This window comes from Mesoplodon densirostris, chromosome 8 (assembly GCF_025265405.1).
Source record: "Mesoplodon densirostris isolate mMesDen1 chromosome 8, mMesDen1 primary haplotype, whole genome shotgun sequence".
Lineage (NCBI taxonomy): Eukaryota > Metazoa > Chordata > Mammalia > Artiodactyla > Ziphiidae > Mesoplodon > Mesoplodon densirostris.
This window is the reverse complement of record NC_082668.1, coordinates 55,934,885-55,953,650: the sequence shown is the minus strand read 5'-3', so window position 1 is coordinate 55,953,650 and position 18,766 is coordinate 55,934,885. Positions and strand designations below refer to the sequence as shown.

General features: G+C 44.9%; 1 protein-coding gene and 1 non-coding gene across 2 annotated transcripts in view; one reads left to right on the top strand and one right to left on the bottom strand.

Moving 5' to 3' along the window:
- The window catches only part of TMEM163 (transmembrane protein 163), a 254,477-nt gene that overhangs the window by 207,606 nt on the left and 28,105 nt on the right, over nucleotides 1-18,766 (top strand). Inside the window, exon 5 of the mRNA XM_060107331.1 lies at nucleotides 2,968-3,064. Coding sequence (XP_059963314.1) covers nucleotides 2,968-3,064 — 97 coding nt within the window. The remainder of the gene's footprint in view (nucleotides 1-2,967; nucleotides 3,065-18,766) is intronic.
- On the bottom strand, nucleotides 2,064-2,170 carry LOC132495556 (U6 spliceosomal RNA). Its single transcript, XR_009533286.1, has one exon. It is a non-coding gene; the product is annotated as a U6 spliceosomal RNA (small nuclear RNA).

Here is an 18,766-nt window from a genome sequence, read left to right as displayed (position 1 = left end):
TTTAATTGAAGTATAGTTGATTTACAATGTTGTGTTAGTTTCAGGTGTACAGCTAAGAGATTCAGATACACACACACACACACACACACACATGCATATATATAATATTCTTTTTCAAATTCTTTTCCCTTATAGGTTATTGCAAAATATTGAGTATAATTCCCGGTCCTTGTTGGTTATCTATTTTGTATATAATAGTGTATATATGTTCATTCTAAACTCCTAATTTATCCCTCCCCATCCCTTTCCCCTTTGGTAACCATAAGTTTGTTTCCTATGTATGTGGGTCTAGTTCTGTTTCTGGGGAGCTTTTAAACAAATACAGATGCCTGGGTTCACCCTCAGATATTCTGATGAAATTGACGCAAGGAGCAGTCCTAGGGCCACTGTTCCAAAAAATTCCCCAGGGGAGTGTAAGTTGCCGTCAGGGCTGAGAAGCTAAGTTGGGGGTTGAATTTCTCTGAAAGGATGAATCAGAGAGTGTCTCTGCTAGTCACTCAGGAGCTTTTGGAATGGAGACCTGACTTTTAGGCTCTTTTCCTGAAATGGCACCTCTCACGGTCCCATTTGCTTGAAGAAATGGTTGCTTCACGTGCGAGGCACAGCGGGTCCATAGCCGTCTTCCCTGTGGCATAGCTGGGCCTCGGGCCAGTTGCTTTGGGAGCTTTGATTCCCCCAAGCCCTGGAATCCCTGGTCCTGCCCCAGTATCTCATCAGTTAAAGGGCCCTCCAGTAAGCCACCTCATCCTGCATGACTGTCCTCTCAGCTGTGGCCCCTCTGCCCCGAGCACCCTGCCAGGACTGTGGTGACCAGGCCCGGCACATTGCCTACGTTAGCCTTCTTCACTCCTGCTGCTGCGTCCCTGTGTGCTTTTGGCCTGCTTTATCTTTTTCCCCCTTCAGTGCATGTTTTTCTCCTGGCTCCTTATGGGGATGTATGGCATCCAGGGCAGATTATCCTTTTGGTTTACAGGGCCAGGATTTCCTTTTGCTCAAGCCTGTACCAAGAGCCCCAGCCTGTTGGTTACTTTTCCTACATCTCTATGTTCTTTTGTTTCACCCCAGCCGTCAACGATCCTTTCTTTCTGTCTGTGTTTTTGAAAGAATAAAACCTACAACTAACATGTTAATTAGAAGCCTACTGAGTGGACTCCAAGCAGCCTGTTTACATGCTTATGTAAATGGAAGGCTGCCAAATGATGGTGACCTCATGTTGGGACAGGAATGATCTAGGGTTGACTGCAGTCATTCTTGTATTTCTCTTTTCTCTCTTTCCATTTTCGTTTGGTATTTTGACCCTTGTATTACTATCATCGTTTCATCAGGTTTACTTTCATTTTCTGTGTCTTTCTCCTGTGAGTTGTTGTGTCTGGGTTGCCAGAGACAGCTGATGCATCCCGAGCCCATAGACATCCTCCCAGCTCCCACCCCCAACCCCTGTCTGGGTGTCCTCTGCCTTTACCCTTGGCCTCATCCCTAACTCGCGCCTTCCTCCCCCTGTGATGGGTGTCTTGGCTGACCTCATCCTTCCTTCTCTACTCTCATTTCTTTTACAAGAATCGCTCCATCCTGCCATGAATACTCTTCTTTTGTCATTACCAAATTATTCCTTCTTTTTGTCTTTGGGAAAATCCAAAGGTGTCTATCCTGTCATATCATCAAGAGACATCCAGGGTGGGCTTTTCAGTTACCTTATTTAAGCCAACATTAATGGGTAACTTTTTTTTTTACATCTTTATTGGAGTATAATAGCTTTACAATGGTGTGTTAGTTTCTGCTTTATAACAAAGTGAATCAGTTATACATATACATATGTTTCCATACCTCTTCCCTCAAAAATATGGAACGCTTATGGGGCCTCCCTGGTGGCGCAGTGGTTGAGAGTCCGCCTGCCGATGCAGGGGACACGGGTTCGTGCCCCGATCCCGGAGGATCCCACATGCCGCGGAGCGGCTGGGCCCGCGAGCCATGGCCGCGGAGCCTGTGTGTCCGGAGCCTGTGCTCCGCAACGGGAGAGGCCACAGCAGTGAGAGGCCCGCGTACAGCAAAAAAAAAAAAAAAAAAAAAATATGGAACGCTTCACGAATTTGCGTGTCATCCTTGCGCAGGGCCCATGCTAATCTTCTCTGTGTTGTTCCAATTTCAGTATATGTGCTGCCGAAGCGAGCACAATGGGTAACTTTTTTGTGCTCTGTGCAATTATCTCATTTCATCTTCAGGTAGGAAATGGTATTCCCAATTGACAGGTGAGGAAAATGAGGCTAAAAGAAATTTGGTAGCTTGACCGAGATCAACCAACAGGTTAAATGGTAGAGCTTGGGATGTCTTGTGCCAGAGTCTCCACCCTCTTTTTTTAAAATTTATTTTACTGAAGTATAGTTGATTTTCAATGTTGTTAATATCTGCTATACAGCAAAGTGATTCGGTTATATATATATATAATTTTTCATATTACTTTCCATTATGGTTTATCCCAGGATATTGAATATGGTTCCATGTGCTATACAGTAAGACCTGTTGTTTATCCATTCTGTATTATAATAGTTTGCATCTGCTAATCCCACACTCCCAATCCATCCCTCCCCCGCCCCCTCCAAAGCCTCCACTCTTTGCTATTAAACTCTGCACCCTCCAGCTGGAGGAGAAGTGAAATGTTGTGTTGCCAGGCAAGGGGGAAGGATTTCATGGCCTTGAAGTCCCTCCCACACCAGCATTCATGGGATGCTGTGAGGTCATGTACCATGGTGAGCCCCTTTCCCATGGGATTGATTTGGTGATACATCTCTGAACTGTATTCTTCTGGAGATGATTCTGTATCAGTTCTGAGACTAGGGGTGGTCATGGTGGGAGTGTGGCAAGTTACGGTGGATCCCAGTGCCTCAGGCTGTGTCACTGTCACTGTCATTGTGTAAATCAACAGGGTGGAGTTCTCCCAGTAAAGAGTCCCAATGTTTTGTTTCTTTGCAGAGCCTGTGTCATCTTGGGGGTGATATTCCTTCTGTCATCCGTATGCATAGTGGTCAAAGCCATCCATGACCTCTCGACTAAGCTGCTCCCGGAAGTGGTAAGGTTCTTCTTTTGCCTTAAGAGTCTTTCCTGACGGTACCAGCCTCCTGTGTTACCCCTCACCCCAGATGTACTGGGGGAAGTTGGGCAGGTGGAGAGAAAACATACAATATTTAGGAGTCCAGAAGAACTCACTGTAGACTGTGAATTACTTGGTGGAGAGAAGCACTGGGCAAGATAAAAAGGTACTTGAGCTGGTACTGGGTTCTGTGTCCCTCCTCTTAGATCTTTTGACTACTTTTAACGTCTTTTATGTTAAGAGAAGTAAAGTGATTTTTATATAGCAGAGCGATCCGATCTGTGTTGTTCGCATCTGTTGTTCTGCATCCATTCGATCACTATTATAATAAGAATTATTTTCTTCCTTTGTACCTCAGTTCAGTATATAAATCTGTTCACATGAGGCTTTCTGACACAACTAACATTCAGATATAAAACCTGGAGGATACAATTGCATATTAAAGTGTGGCTTTGACTGCCTTCTTTTCTCGGTGAGAGGCACCCAGATTCTTTTTTTTGGGCACTCTGATTCTTTTTTCCCCCCCCCCGCCCCTTATGAATGCTGTGATAAGGAATATTTTTACACTCTCCTATCAGGCTATCTTCATGTTAGAAGACAGCTGATTTACGTACCAGGAGATTAAGATGCTGCCATTACAATGCTTCACTGTACAGACATACCTCAGAGATATCACGGGTTCGGTACCAGATCACCGCAGTACAGCAAATAATGCAATAAAGCAAATCACACAAATTTTTTGGTTTCCCAGTGCACGTAGAAGTTATGTTTACACTATGCTATAGTCTACTCAATAGCATTGTCTAAAAAAAAACAGTACATACCTTGATTAAAAAATACTTTATTGCAAAAAACATCAACTATCATCTAAGCCTTCAGCAAGTCTTAATCTTTTTGCAATAGTAACAAAGATCACTCATTACAGATCACCATAACAAGTATAACAATCAGGAAAAAGTTTGAAATATTGCGAGAATTAACAAAATGTGACACAGGGTTGCCACAAACTTTCAATTTGTTTAAAAAAAAATGCAGTGAAATGAAGTGTACCTGTATGTAAGTTGCATAGTGATTTAGTACAAAATTATGGGCTCTTCTTTTAGGATGTGATTTGGTTTGAGCTTGGCTATGTGCACCATCTTATAAAAGGCCTAAATTATGAGACCTTTAATTTCATTTTTAGAAAAATACATGTTAATCTTTTGGGGGTAGCGTATTGCATTTGTGTGTGTGTGTAGGGAAGATGAAAATGAAGCGGAGCATTACACTGCATTTAGTAGAGCTGTTAAGGTGACTGCTCTAAGTTGTACTGTGTGCCCACCCCCGCCAACTTGAAACAGACATTAGAGCCATTCCTTTGTAACTCCCGAGGACGTTAACCGTTATTTATCATCACAGCTGGCAAGGAGCATGTTCTCTAATATCTCCATGACATGGAGAAAAGATGGAGAGCAGGGTAGGAGTGTACCTACCTGTGGATCTGGTCTTTTTCAGGAGAGCTAACTCAAACAAATAATCCCATGTCTTATATTCCATGTGCTTCCTCTCACATTGTGCTTGTCTCACCTTGATCTTCCTGGTTGCCTGGGATCCTGGACTCTTCCTTTTCCTCCATCAGACTGGCTATCCTGTGTTCCATTCCATCAGAATCTGAAGCTTAGGTAAAATGTAGACATAAAAGTATTAAGCGTGATTGATTAAGATGTCAGTCAGATAACATCTTTGCATTTTATAAGGGACGGAAATCTGACTCCACTCTAAGAAATGTTTATTGGTGGGAATTTTCAGCCCTGGGCTAGTTGATGCATTCATTTATTTAGACATTAAAAATTAATGTGTAGGGCTTCCCTGGTGGCGCAGTGGTTGAGAGTCCACCTGCCAATGCAGGGGACACGGGTTCGTGCCCCGGTCTGGGAAGATCCCACATGCCATGGAGCGGCTGGGCCCGTGAGCCATGGCCGCTGAGCCTGCGCGTCTGGAGCCTGTGCTCCGCAATGGGAGAGGCCACAACAGTTAGAGGCCCGCGTATGGCAAAAAAAAAAAAAAAAAAGTAATGTGTAGCACGGCTCACTTGATGTGGAATAGATAGCTGTGCTCATGGACCCTTGTTAGTGGCCCTCCTTGTTCTTGTCTTGAAAGCTGAACCATTTTTAACCGGGAACAGTCTTACATCTTACAGTGCATATACTCTTAAGAGAAGAAGCTCACCAAATTAAATTCCACATCAAGGTATAATGTCTGATGGCCACCCTGGCTGGGATGGGAGAGGGTGAAGAGCTCCATGATTGTACCAAGACTGGCCCTGTCCTGGGAGGGCTCACACCCACTGCATCTTTTATTAGTCCTGGTGTGGGATTTAAAAATCACAGCTGTTTATGGTCATCTCATCAGAACTCTAAGGAAAGATGTAAGGTGGTTTGTTGTTTTATTTTGTTTGTTAAGCCTTCAGAGTTACAGAAAGGTAACAAAGGCATGTGATCTCCTGTTTCCAGAGGGGAGGGCTTCTGATCAGCTGAGTGGCACACGGGGACCAGGTAAATGCTGCCAGGTGTTATCTGACAGCATTTCAATCCCGAGTCTTTGGGTTCCTACTCTCTGTTCTAGAAGTTTGGGGAACCCAAACCCCTGGCCTGCAGTCATTCAAGATGAGCATCCATCCACAATGTCTCATCTGAATTAGTAGCCACAAACTCAGATGCTCACAGACGCCAGACCCGAAAACAGGAGAAACTGCCTGGGTCTGTGGCATCCAGACAGTGTGTGCGCAGAGGAAGGGTCGGCCCCTTAGCAGAGTTGCCATGGAAACCTATGTTTAATGTGAAATAAATGGGCAACTAATTAAATTTTGGGAACCCTGGTTGGGAGTCAGTTTCCCGCAGGCCAAATACAACCTGTGCCTCTTGGCTGCTCCTGGCCTGTGGCGGTAGAAACCAGGGAGACTGGTGTTTATGGCCTTGATGTTCTGAATTTCAGATCCAAGTTTCAGATTCACTCTTGCCCTCATCTGCAGAATTGCCTTTTGATGTATGATTTCCATCAAGTTGTTACTGTGGGTTTGTCTGAAGCAATGTTTTCCCTGCCCCAGGTCCATCCTGCTCCCACCCCTCGCCCCGGCGGCTTTCTTTTTTCTTTTTTTTTTTTTTTTAAAGGTTTTATATTTTAATTTTGGCTGCGTTGGGCCTTTTCTACTGTGTGCGGGCTTACTCTAGTTGCGGCGAGTGAGGGCTACTCTGTGTTGCGGTGCATGGGCTTCTCATTGCAGGGGCTTCTCTTGTTGCGGAGCACGGGCTCTAGGTGTGCAGGCTTCAGTAGTTGTGGCTCGCGGGCTCAGTAGTTGTGGCTTGCGGGCTCTAGAGCACAGGCTCAGTAGCTGTGGCGCACAGACTTAGTTGCTCCGTGGCATGTGGGAACTTCCCGGACCAGGGCTCGACGTCATGTCCCCTGCATTGGCAGGCGGATTCTTAACCACTGCACCACCAGGGAAGTGTCCTCGGCAGCTTTCTTTTTAATGTCACCTGCACAATTCTCAGAGTGTGAGTAATTGTAAGAATGGGTGAGTTTTGAATAAGAAAGCTACGCCTAGGAATTTCCCACCTGTGAAGTCAGCTGGCTCTGAGCCGTGATGTCGCCTGCCCCTCAGTGGCCTCATACTGGAGGAGTCTGGCCAGCTATGCTCTCAGGAGACCCCCAGATGGGAGTCTGCAGCATGTGCTGTGAGGGCTTCATGAGCAAATGGCTTAAATCTGCACCCTTGCGACCTGCACGGGGTCACATAGAACCATTGATGAAACAGATTCCAAAAGAACCTTCTCAGAAACTCTGCATGAACTACGGTTCTAGAAGTTGGGGAGCATGGGTGGTGCCGCAGATGTGGTGGTGATAGTCTGGCCTTATGTCTAGGGCTGCTTTGAAAGGAGTATCATTGTCTTGCTGTTTTTACACCTGCCACAGCCCGCTTTGGTAGGCGGGGAAAGGTGGTATGCTTCTCTGTTATGGTGGCATATGGGGGCTCTGAAAGCTGAGGTGATCTTTCTGAGGTCATCAGCTGACTAGTGGCAGTACCTGGATTTGAACCCTTGTCTCCCCATCTGGGGCTGTCTTCGCTCCTGGTAACCGTGAGCTTACACGCTCCTGCTGTTCATTGGCTTTTCAGGTCCCCGCCTTCTGTCTTATTTCTTCTTCTTCTTCTTTTTTAATTTGTTTTTTTGTTTTGTTTTTCTTTTTCTGTCTTCTCATCTTCAGATTGGGGTGCCCAGACCCCCAGCTGGTCCCATCCCTGGCTTTTCTGGCTTCCACTACCGCCCTCACCATGCGGGCCTCCTGCACTCTGTGCTGCTGAGCAGGGTGTGCTCCCCTTACTTTGTCTCTTGAAAAACCTGCAGGCAGGGCTTCCCTGGTGGCGCAGTGGTTGAGAGTCCACCTGCCGATGCAGGGGACACGGGTTCATGTCCCGGTCCGGGAAGATCCCACATGCTGCAGAGCAGCTGGGCCCATGAGCCATGGCCGCTGAGCGTGCGCGTCCAGAGCCAGTGCTCCGCAATGGGAGAGGCCACGACAGTGAGAGGCCTGCGTACAGCAAAAACAACACAACAACAACAACAAAAAACAAACCTGCAGGCAGGTGAACCAAGAAGCAATGGAGAAGTAGGCCAAGTGTGAATTGAGGGGACTCAGGGGTTACATGGAATCACGTGGAAGAAGGTGCTTTAGGGAAGCTGCTTAACGTGTGGAAGGGATGTGGGCGTGGAGGGGGGGCTGAGCCGTCGGAGGTGTGACGCCCGCCCTCGTACCCACGTGACCACCGCAGGCAAGTTGCTCCATCTCCCTGCCCTGGGCTTCCTAATTCGCACAATGGAGACGGTACTTCCATCAGAGGTTTATGGTATGGATCAAGTGAGCCGTTTATTGAAGATAATTGTCATGAGAAGACAGTGCTACTATGGCGGCTGCTGCTCTTAACCGTCTGATCTTTAATGTTTCTGAACTGCTCATCAAAGTTCCAACTTGTGGCCTGAGTTCATTTCAGACGGGCCCCTCCATCCCTCTTTCCTGCCTCCTGGTCCCCCTCCCTCCGGCTGGATGGAACCGGTGCTGTTCTCTCTCTGGCTTTAGGTTGCAGTAGCCAACTCTGGGCCACTGCATTTCGGGGAAACAGCATGCTGTCGGAAGGCTTGTCCTCTAAGCCTAACTCACCGCTCATTGGCTGTGTGGCTTCCAGCAGGTTGTGTTTCCTCTCTGACCGATGGTTTCCTCTTTGTAAATGGGCGCCATGCCGCCTACCGCACAACAAAAGTTGTGAGAATTAAATGATGTGATGAACGTGCAAAGGCTCTATCAACCGTCGTGTACTTTACAAAAGAAGAAGGTATTGTTTCTGATCCCAATGCCCGAGAGGTCCCATCCTTTCCCACGCGCTTTCTCTCTGTGTCCTGTTGTGTTAGACCCACTCATTAGCTCCTCTGTTAGTAGACTGTGACTTCTTTACCTTGAGCTCTTGACCAGTGTCTGGGTCTAACCTCCTTAAGTCATGTGCACTAATAGTGATAACAATTACAATTAATATCATGCATGGTTCCCGATTGGTAATGAATAACATATGGTCCCATGCTGATAATAATAACAGTTGCTACCATGGGAATGCCTCCTAATCCCCGGAACCCCTGTCTAGGCACTGGGGATTCAAAGTCAACTAGCACTAATGGCTACAGTTTTTCATTTCTCTGCAAAGTCCTTGATTTCTCATAGGAGCTGGCTTTTGCTCCCAGGGATGTCAGAGCTGGGGAGAGACCCAGAAACCGATACATCTGGTTCAGGTGATGAGAGTTGTGGTAGAGACAATCGCATGAGAACACAGAAGACTTCCATATCAAACCTGGCATGGGGGAGGCGTGTTGGGGCCTTCCTGGAGGAGCGCTGTCTCCACGTGACATCCAAAGGACGAGTGGGCACTGGGCAGGGGGGTGGGGGTGGGACCTGGGGAGGGCTCTCGAGGGCAGAGGAGCTACAGGAGCCATGGGGCCCGTGTGAGCCTGTTTTCTGTTTCTCGTGCCTTTGTCCTTGTTGACACCAGCATGTCTGGGTAAGAGGGAGGAATAGAGAGAGAAAAACGTAAGGGAGAAGGAGGCAGAAGGAAGGAGGAAAACTAACTCTGTGTTGTGGGTCAGGAGTGATGGCTCAGCATCATTTTTATTCTTCTTCCTTGAGTAGCGAGGTTGCCTTCAGACTCCCCCCCCCCCTTTTTTTTTACAACTTTATTGGAGTATAATTGCTTCACAATGGTGTGTTAGTTTCTGCTTTATAACAAAGTAAATCAGCTATACATATACATATGTTCCCATATCCCTTCCCTCTTGCGTCTCCTTCCCTCCCACCCTCCTTATCCCACCCCTCCAGTCAGTCACAAAGCACCGAGCTGATCTCCCTGTGCTATGCAGCTGCTTCCCACTAGCTATCTACCTTGCGTTTGGTAGTGTATATATGTCCAAGCCTCTCTCTCGCTTTGTCCCAGCTTACCCTTCCCCCTTCCCATGTCCTCAAGTCCATTCTCAACTTCCCCTTGTCTCTCTCCCTGCTAAGTTCTTCCCTGAGATTCCATCCCACCCACCAGAACAAAGGGGCTTGCACCAATAAAAGGGAGCCCCTCACAGTTGCTCATTTTCTTGCAGGCCACCAGTCATGAGCTCTGTTTCATTTCCAGTCCTCATGGGACGTGAAGGTGGCTTCTGGCGGGGTGGCTGCCTGCTTTCATGGGTGCATGTCTTCACGCAGTGTTGCTGCGAGCCTCCTGCGCTCCAGGGTGGGCTGACTCTGCAGAGCTGGGGGAGGTCAGTGGTGTTCCTGCAAGAGCCTCCGAAGAGATCCCACTCTTAGGAGCAAACCTAGAGAGAAAACTCTTGTAACGGATATTTTAGGGTAATACTCTCAAGTCCACAGCCAAGAACTTTCCCTCAGGATCTTCCTACGGAAGTGACCATGATTCTTGGATTTGTAGGCTTTTGAGTTTGCGAAGTGTTTAGCGTTCAGTCTGTATTGTGGGCGGGTAGGAGTTACTTATGTTCTTTAGCTGCTTCTTAGCTGGCCCTTGGTGCGTCTTTACCTTGTGGAGAAGATGGAGACGGCCCAGCCTGCCTCATCCCCACAGCCCTGTTTTCAGTACAGGGGACCATTTGCCCCCTCCCTTTCATCCTTCCCTCTCACTCAGGGCCTCTCCTTCCCACAGTTAACCCTCTGAGCTCCCTCCTTGCCCACCTCCTTGGAAATCTCGCCTCTACCCTCATTCCTTCTCTTTCTGGTACCTTCTGTCACTCCCTGCCTGCCATCTCCTCCTCGGGCATTTCCCTTCAAGTCCTTCCTTGCCCCCCTTTAGTCTCTGCTGCTCTCAAAGATGCTCATCCCTTCCTTCCCATTCCTCTTGTCACCTCAGGTTCAAACCTTGCCTTCCCTCAGCCTGCCCCGGTGGTCTTTCAGGTCCATTCTGTATGACATCCCTTTGGAGGTAGGAGCTGGTTAACAGGAGGACCTGAGCGATGACGGTGGGGCGGCAGTGAAGGTTTGGGGCTGGGTGAGCAGTTTCACCGAGATGCTACCCACCCAGTCAGCTTGTCAGCCTCAGATATTCTGAGGCCAGTGCCTCATCCATGGGAGCGAGTTTCTCAAGGCTGTTGTACTGAGTGCTCTGAGTGTCACCGTGTGGTTAAAGACGTTGGAGCTGAAGTCAGGGAGACAGTGCCCAACTCCTACCCCTTCCTCACTAGAAGAAGCTAGCGCATGAGGCTCAGCCTTCTCTGCCTCAGCCTTTGTTTGTAAAATGGAAATAATAATAGCAATCTTCTCTGTAAGATTGTTAAGAAACAGAATAAAAAGATGCAGGTGACGTGCTTAGCACATAACTGTTGAATGAATGCTGGCTAATACTATTGTTGTTGGACCAGAGAAGAGATTTCTAAGGAAGTTGGTGGACCTTCTGATGCCTTTAGTTCTGGAAGCTTAGGCTGTATTGAACCATCCAGGAAATGCCTTCAAGGATCCTATTTTCAGCTCAGGTTGGGTAATGCTGTGGACGCCTTCTTGTGCAATAACCTATAATTCCTGGATCCGCCATCAGTGATAGATTCATCTTCCCACATGACATGCTCTCAAGCATAACTCTAAATTTAATTTGGGAGTCGCATTGACAAATACTTTAAAAACAAACAGTTGCACACAGTCAAGGTCCTCACCATCCCTCCACCCTGCCAACATCTCCCCAGCACTGCACAAAGAAAGGCAGAAATTTCTGCTGTTAGACCATCAGTGGTGTCCCACTCTTGTTACTTTAGACAGAATAATTCCATCACTGCAGCAAGACTGACCTCTTCATTCATCCTAAAGCCACAGTCCTACCGGCTTTAAACAGAATAGAACTGAGCATGGATCAAAGTGGGTTATTATTGGCTCAAGTGAGCTCAAGGAGAATAGAGCCCAGAAATAGATGCATACATATCTGGTCAACTGGCTTTCAAAGAAGGCTCCAGGGCAATTTAATGGAGGAAAGAAAAGTCTCTTTTCCACAAATGGTGCTGGAGCAACTGGAAAGCTTTATGGACAAAAATGGACATTCACCTTTATATAAAAATTACTTCAAAATGGATCATAAACCTCAATGTAAAATCTAAACCCCTAAAACTTCTAAAGGAAAACAAAAGAGAAAATCTTTGCAATGTTGGGATAGACGAAGTGTCTTAGATATGGCACTAAAAGCTTGAACCATAACATTAAAAAAAATAGAAAATTGGACTTCATTAAAGTAAAAAACCTTTGCTCTTCCAAGACACCAGTAAGAAAATGACAAGACTGCACTGACAACACACACAGATCAGACAAAAGACTTGTCTCCAGAGTATAAAGAACAGTTTTATAAGAAGACAAACAATCCAATAAGAGAATAGGCATAAGATTTACCAGACAATTCCCAAAAGAAGAGATAAATGAATAGCCAATAAGCATGCAAAAAAATGCTCAACATTATTAGCCACCAAGGAATTACCAATTAAAACCACCATAAGATATCATTGCATACCCATTTGAATGTCTAAAATTGAAAAAACAGAAGTACATGGAACGTCTAGGGCTCACATACATTGACTATGAGAGAGTAAAATGGTTCATCTACTTTAGAAAAGAGTTCAGAGGTTTGTTAAAAAGTTAAACATCTGTCTAACATATGACCTAGCCATTCCACAACCAGGTATTTACCTAAGAGAAATGAACATATACATATGTACAAAGACCCTTACACAAATGTTTATTGCATTTTTATTTCTAATATCAAAAACTGGAAAGAATCCAAATGTCTATCAATAGGTGAAATTGTGGTACATCCATACAATGGAATACTACTCAGCCACAAAAAAGCATCACTGACTCATGCAACAACGTGGATGAAACTCAAAATAATTAAGGTGGGTTCCAGACACAAAGCAAAATGAAACATATACTAGGGACTTCCCTGGCGGCGCAGTGGTTAAGAATCCGCCTGCCAATGCAGGGGATGCGAGTTCAAGCCCTGGTCTGGGAGGATCCCACATGCTGCGGAGCAACTAAGCCTGTGCGCCACAACCACTGAGCCTGAGCTCTAGAGCCCACGAGCCACAACTACTGAGCCTGCACGCCTAGAGCTGGTGTTCCACAACAAGAGAAGCCACTGCAATGAGAAGCCTGCGCGCTACAGTGAAGAGTAGCCCCCGTTCTTCACAACTAGAGAAAGCGCACGCGCAGCAACGAAGACCCAATGCAGCCAAAAATAAATAAATTAATTAATTAAAAAAAATAAAGCTATGTGCAAACACATAGCTTTAAAAAAAAAAGGAAATATATAATATGCGGGCATATCTTGGAGATGTTGTGGATTTGGCTCCAGACCATCACAGTATAACAAATATCTCAATAAAACGAGTCATGTAAATTTGTAGGTTTCCCAATACATAGAAAAGTTACATTTATACTATACTGTAATCTACTAAGTGTGCAGTAACGTTGTATCTATAAAAGCAATGTATATACCTTAATTTATAGAAATACTTCATTGCTGAAAATACTAACCATCATCTTGAGTCTTCATCGAGTTGTGGGTAACATCAAAGATCACTGGTCACAGATCACCACAGCAAATGTAATTATAACGAAAAAGTTTGAAATAGAGTGAGAATTACCGAAATGTGACAGAGAGACACAGAGTGAGCAAATGCTGTTGGAAAATGGCACTGATAGACCTGCTCGATGCAGGGTTGCCACAAACCTTCAATTTATAGAAAATATGGTATCTGCAAAGCACAGTAAAAGGAGGTAGGCCTATATCATTCCACTTACATAAAATTTTAGGTGCAGTCTAATCTCTAGTGACAGAAGGCAGATAGTGGTGCCAGAGGATGTGGTGTTAGAGGCGGGGGAGGGATTATTAAAGAGTCACAAGGAAACTAGTGAGGGTGATGGAAATATCCTCTTGCTTTTGGTGGTGATTTCATAGGCATAAAAAAAGTCACCACTGGGACTTCCCTGGTGGTCCAGTGGTTAAGGCTCCATGCTCCCAATGCAGGGGGCCCAGGTTCATTCCCTGGTTGGGGAACTAGATCCTGCATGCATGCCACAACTAAGAGTCTGCATGCTGCAACTGAGAGCCCACATGCCGCGACTAAGAAAGGATCCCACGTGCTGCAACTAAGACCTGGAGGAGCCTAAAGAAATAAATAAATAGTAAAAAAAAAAAAATGTTAATGCTGATTAAGCTGTCTAGTTTAAATATGTACAGTTCAAGTATCAATACATCCAGATGCTATACTTGGCCACAAATGACCTCACATTGCTACACCAGATAGGAATCCTGCTCAGATCTATTATAATAGGATAAATATTTTAAGATGCTGTGAAGTGAGGGTTTAGTTTTCTCAGTGTAACCCACACGTTCAGTACCTGGGATGTGGACAGCACTGCTAAAAGTTATACTGTAGTCAATAACATGAAGAAAAAGTGGATGATAAGAGGGGAAAGTGTAAAGAGTAGGCTAAATATGACAGCTGTCATCAGAGGTACATAGTAAGAGGAACTTCTGCTGAAATATGACTGATCTCATGCAGGTGCCAGAAACACCCCTGAAGTGCCTGCCGGTGGCTCTGCCTCTTGAGAGTATTAACCATTTTAAACCTGAAAGTGTGGGTAGTCTGTCCTTTCAGTTCCTTGCATACAGTATGATTTGTTTGTCAGTTCAGGTGTTACCTGGGAAATTGCTCTGAAGGGGCTCTGATCGGTTCTCTTTTCCTTGCTGTGTAAGCCTAGGATTTTAATCAGAATATGATATGTCCATGATTGGTCTGCCATGTTGCTCTATTTCTATTATGACTCTGTGTTTTCTGCTTCAAAAAAGGGCTTTTTAGCTTGAGGCTCATCAGACCTTCGCAGTATTTCCGAAGTAGGCAGAGACATCAGACCCACTGCCATTTTATAACAAGGAAACAAAACCTCAGATAGAAAAATAAAATAACTGTATAAGATCCACTGTCAGAGACACCCATGGCAAATGGAACCAGGTCCTTGACTGGTCAAGAGGACCCCTTCTTTTCCGTGGATTGTCTCCTGAAGTACCCCAGGGTTTGAGACCCAAAGGTCAGCTTTTAAGAAAAGCTAATACAACTGGTTCAGTTTCCCCGTTGAGAAAATATAGCCCAGAGACTTATGCTCACAGAAGATTCTGAATTAAACTCCACATCTAGCATTTCCCACACTCAACTCAATGGGAGTGAACTCCTGTGCCCACCCCTGACATCTTCCCTGTGGCCTTGACGATTCCAGCATGACACCTGCTACCAAAAACCTGTCTTAGGGGGCTGCTGGGTTATGGTACCAAAACTGGAGAAGAGAAAGGAAGGCAGGGAGAGAGGGAAACATGCTCATTCCTCTCCATGTTCTAGGACCGTCTGTGTATTTAAAGATTCGGGTGTTTATCAAAGATGGGCGTTGCTGGGTCAAGGTCGAATATGCTGCTTTTCAGTTGTGTCTATTCTTGACCTTGGGAAACTTATTTAATCTCTTGGTATGAGAATGAGAGAATTTATCACTCTTAACTTAGCACTTTTTTCTCTCTGTGAGGTTTTGAGAGCATTGCTATCTTTGGAAGGAAGAAAAAAATATTTTTTGTATCAAAAGGTGTTTGTTTAACATTTGAAGGTAATTACTTTTTCATTCACTTGCCTAAGTATAACATGGACAACAGAGTCCTCATAACATTTCTGTTCTTCTGTTTATTGTTTAGCTAATGGAGAGAATCATACTGAATGCCTTTTTATTTCTCAAGCGTTGACTGAAATACACCTGTGTATCTGGCGCACGCAATACATCCTAGTACAGCAGAGCATGTCGGACTAAGTTCCTTCAGTGACGAGAGCTCCTCCTGTAAATTACTTGTGCTCCATCCCCCTGTCACAGGAGCAGTGCTAGTACTTTGGAATAGTCTGCCTGTGACTAGAATGTGAGTATTTGGTGACAAAGCCATACGTGTTACTGGATTGTTAGGGAGACAGTTGACACTGGGAAAGAGTTGGGGGCACACTGGGTAAAAATTCTTATTTCTTAAGTAATCCTCTCTTATCATCCGAGCCCCCATGGACTCAATACAGGATCTTTACCCTAAAGAACTTTCCGAACAGAGGTAAACCACGAGAACTAGGCTGACTGTGGGTGCTCGTGAAGGTCAGCTGCTTTAGGAGGGACCCTGGACTTTCTCCTTTATTTTCTGTGTGGTGGCTTTTCAAAGAGGGAGGGTATATGCGGAGAGGGTTATAAGAGGAAACAGCTGAGTTAAAGCTCTCGCTGTTGAGGGCTGTGGTTGTCCACGTTTCCCCCCTTCTGCTAGTGAGGAACAGCATTGGTGAAAGTTAGTGTTGCACAAGGTCTGCCTGCTGTCCTCCTATTTTAACTAACCCCCTCCTCATCCCCACCAGAATCCCATTTAGAATTGCCCAAATGCCACCCAGCCCCAGTATAGGTGCCCGTACTCTGTGCTCCCATGGCACCTCCTGCTGATTGCTGGTCACACTGCAGTGTAATTTCCTGTCTACTCGCCTCCCTGAGTAGACTGTAGACTGTTCGAGGATTTAGCCTTGCTGTTCTCCCAGCACCTAATAGGGTTTGCCATGTAGCAGAAACTCAATAAATGTGTTGCATGCATGAGGCCATTGGCCCTCCCAGGTGACAGGCTATAACCACACTTAGGAAAAGATTGTAACCAAGAGGAGCTCATCTTTCAAGGAACTGCAAACAGACATTGCCTAGGGCTTCGCTGTGGACATTCTTCACCCCTGTGGGAGAAGCATCGCTTGCAAGGAGGGCTTATTCCAAATGCACCCACCCCCCTTCCCATTTATAGCCTAGAGTCCTGTCTTTGTGCTGTGGTGCTAGTGATGTATGTGAATAGGTGATGCACAGGTGAGGCAGCCCATATATATGGCTCCTTTGACCATCACCCTAAATTTTTGTGATACATATTTATATCCATAGGAAATCCAATATTGTATGTGTTATTACATTGATGGATATTGTATATATCACACTGCAACTTTTAAAATCAACATGTTGTTTAAATCTAGACTTTTTTTTTTTTAATTGTTTTTTTTGCGGTATGCGGGCCTCTCACCGCCGCGGCCTCTCCCGTTGCGGAGCACAGGCTCCGGACGCGCAGGCTCAGCGGCCATGGCCCACGGGCCCAGCCACTCCGTGGCATGTGGGATCTTCCCAGACCAGGGCACGAACCCGCGTCCCCTGCATCGGCAGGCGGACCCCCAACCACTGCGCCACCAGGGAAGCCCCAAATCTAGACTATTTATGATGTTAATTGCCCATCATATAAATTCATGTACCTTTAACCCCTCTCCTGTTGATGGACATTGGGTTGTTTCCAGCTTTTTCACTATATCAAAACTGTAAGAATGAACCTTGTTGTACTATCATGGTAATATGTAGTGTGGGCAGTTGGTGTTTCCTGAGGGTAACGTCTTGGAGAGGAGTTTTTGGATAGTAGAGGGTGCACGTATTTTAATAAATACTGCCAATTTGCCCTTCACTGTGGCTGTACCAGTTTACGTTCTCAGAATGTCACCATATTTGATATCTTCAAACTTATCACAGTTTTTCAGTCTAATGGGTGAGAAACGGTATTTCATTTTAGTTTGCTTTCCCTTGATTTTTGGTGAAGTTGATTATACTTTAAAAATCATTTATTTTGTCATTTGTGTTTCCTCTTTTATAAGCTGCTATTTCTCTGTTGTTGTCTTTTTCTTATTGGTTCTTAGGAGTTATTTATATGTTCTGAGTATCAGTCTTGTCATATACAAGTTGCAAATAATTTTAGAAGTAACCCCTTGCCCCAGCCTTCCATTTTGGTGTCATGAAATTTATCAGTCCTTTTCTTTAAGGGGTTGTGGTGGTTGTGTTTCACTGGAGAAGGTAAGGGGTTAAGAGCGCTTTTACTCCTGTGAATTAGATAATAATAGTACATGAATGTGAATAAATGAGTGGATGAATGAATAAATAAATAAATCCATCCACCCATCCATCCATCCATCCATCCATCAATCCATCGGTTTATGCATAATCCTCCAGTAACACAAACTGAGAGTCTCTGCATAGGTTTTTTTAAGGATAAATGGTTATTTCTCATTCCTGCTATTTCCTTTCTTATGAAAGAATCTATTAAAATAATCTTGGCCTGTCTCTGCCCTTTCATTCACTCTTCCCCAGGGAAGAAGTTGCTTTCTTATCTGATTGGTGTATTGGGGAGAAGGGCCTCTCCCTATCTCTCTTTGAGATCTGTCTGTCTGCAGAGAGTACAAGTTCTCTTAACCTTTGCTCATTTGATACAAAGGCTCTTCCTCCCCTGGGAAGACCTGTGCTTTTCCTGTCGGTCTATTTATGGAGATCAGATTTGGAAACCAGTTTTGCAGCACATCTAAGCCATGTTCTCCAACATCAACTTTAATGGTAATAAAACTTACATTTTGCTTGGAAAAAAAAAAAAAGAATACCTTACCACCCTGATGCCATAAAGATATATGCCTTTATCTTCTTACTTTCTTTTCATGCATGTAAGAAATTAGACTTTAAAAAATTAGACCTTTAGTTCATCTAGAATTTATTTTTGTGTTTGGTATAAGGTAGACATCCAATTTTGTTGATTTTTTTCCCGCCCTCAGGTGATTATACTACTTTCCCATCACCATTTCAAAGGCTACAACCATCATACGCCAAATTCCCATGGGTGTGTGGCTGCCTTTGTACTTGAGGTTCTGTTCCGTGGATCTTTTGGTTCATTCCGTTCTAGTGTCATACTTTTAGAATTTCTGTAATTACCGTAAGTCTTAATGTTTGGTCACCCTCTTTTCTAGGGTTTTCAAAGTGGTTTTGACTAATGTTGCATTTCTAGTACTTCATATGAATTTCAAAGTCAGTTTGACAAGTGTAATGAAAAATCCTCTTGAAGTATTGTGTGAGTTGCTTTCAGTTCATTAATTTTGAGAGAACTGGCTTTTTTTTGCTTTTTTTTTTTTTTTTTTTTTTTTTTTTTTTTTTTTCAGTACACGGACCTCTCACCGTTGTGGCCTCTCCCGCTGCGGAGCACAGGCTCTGGACACGTGGGCTCAGCGGCCATGGCTCACG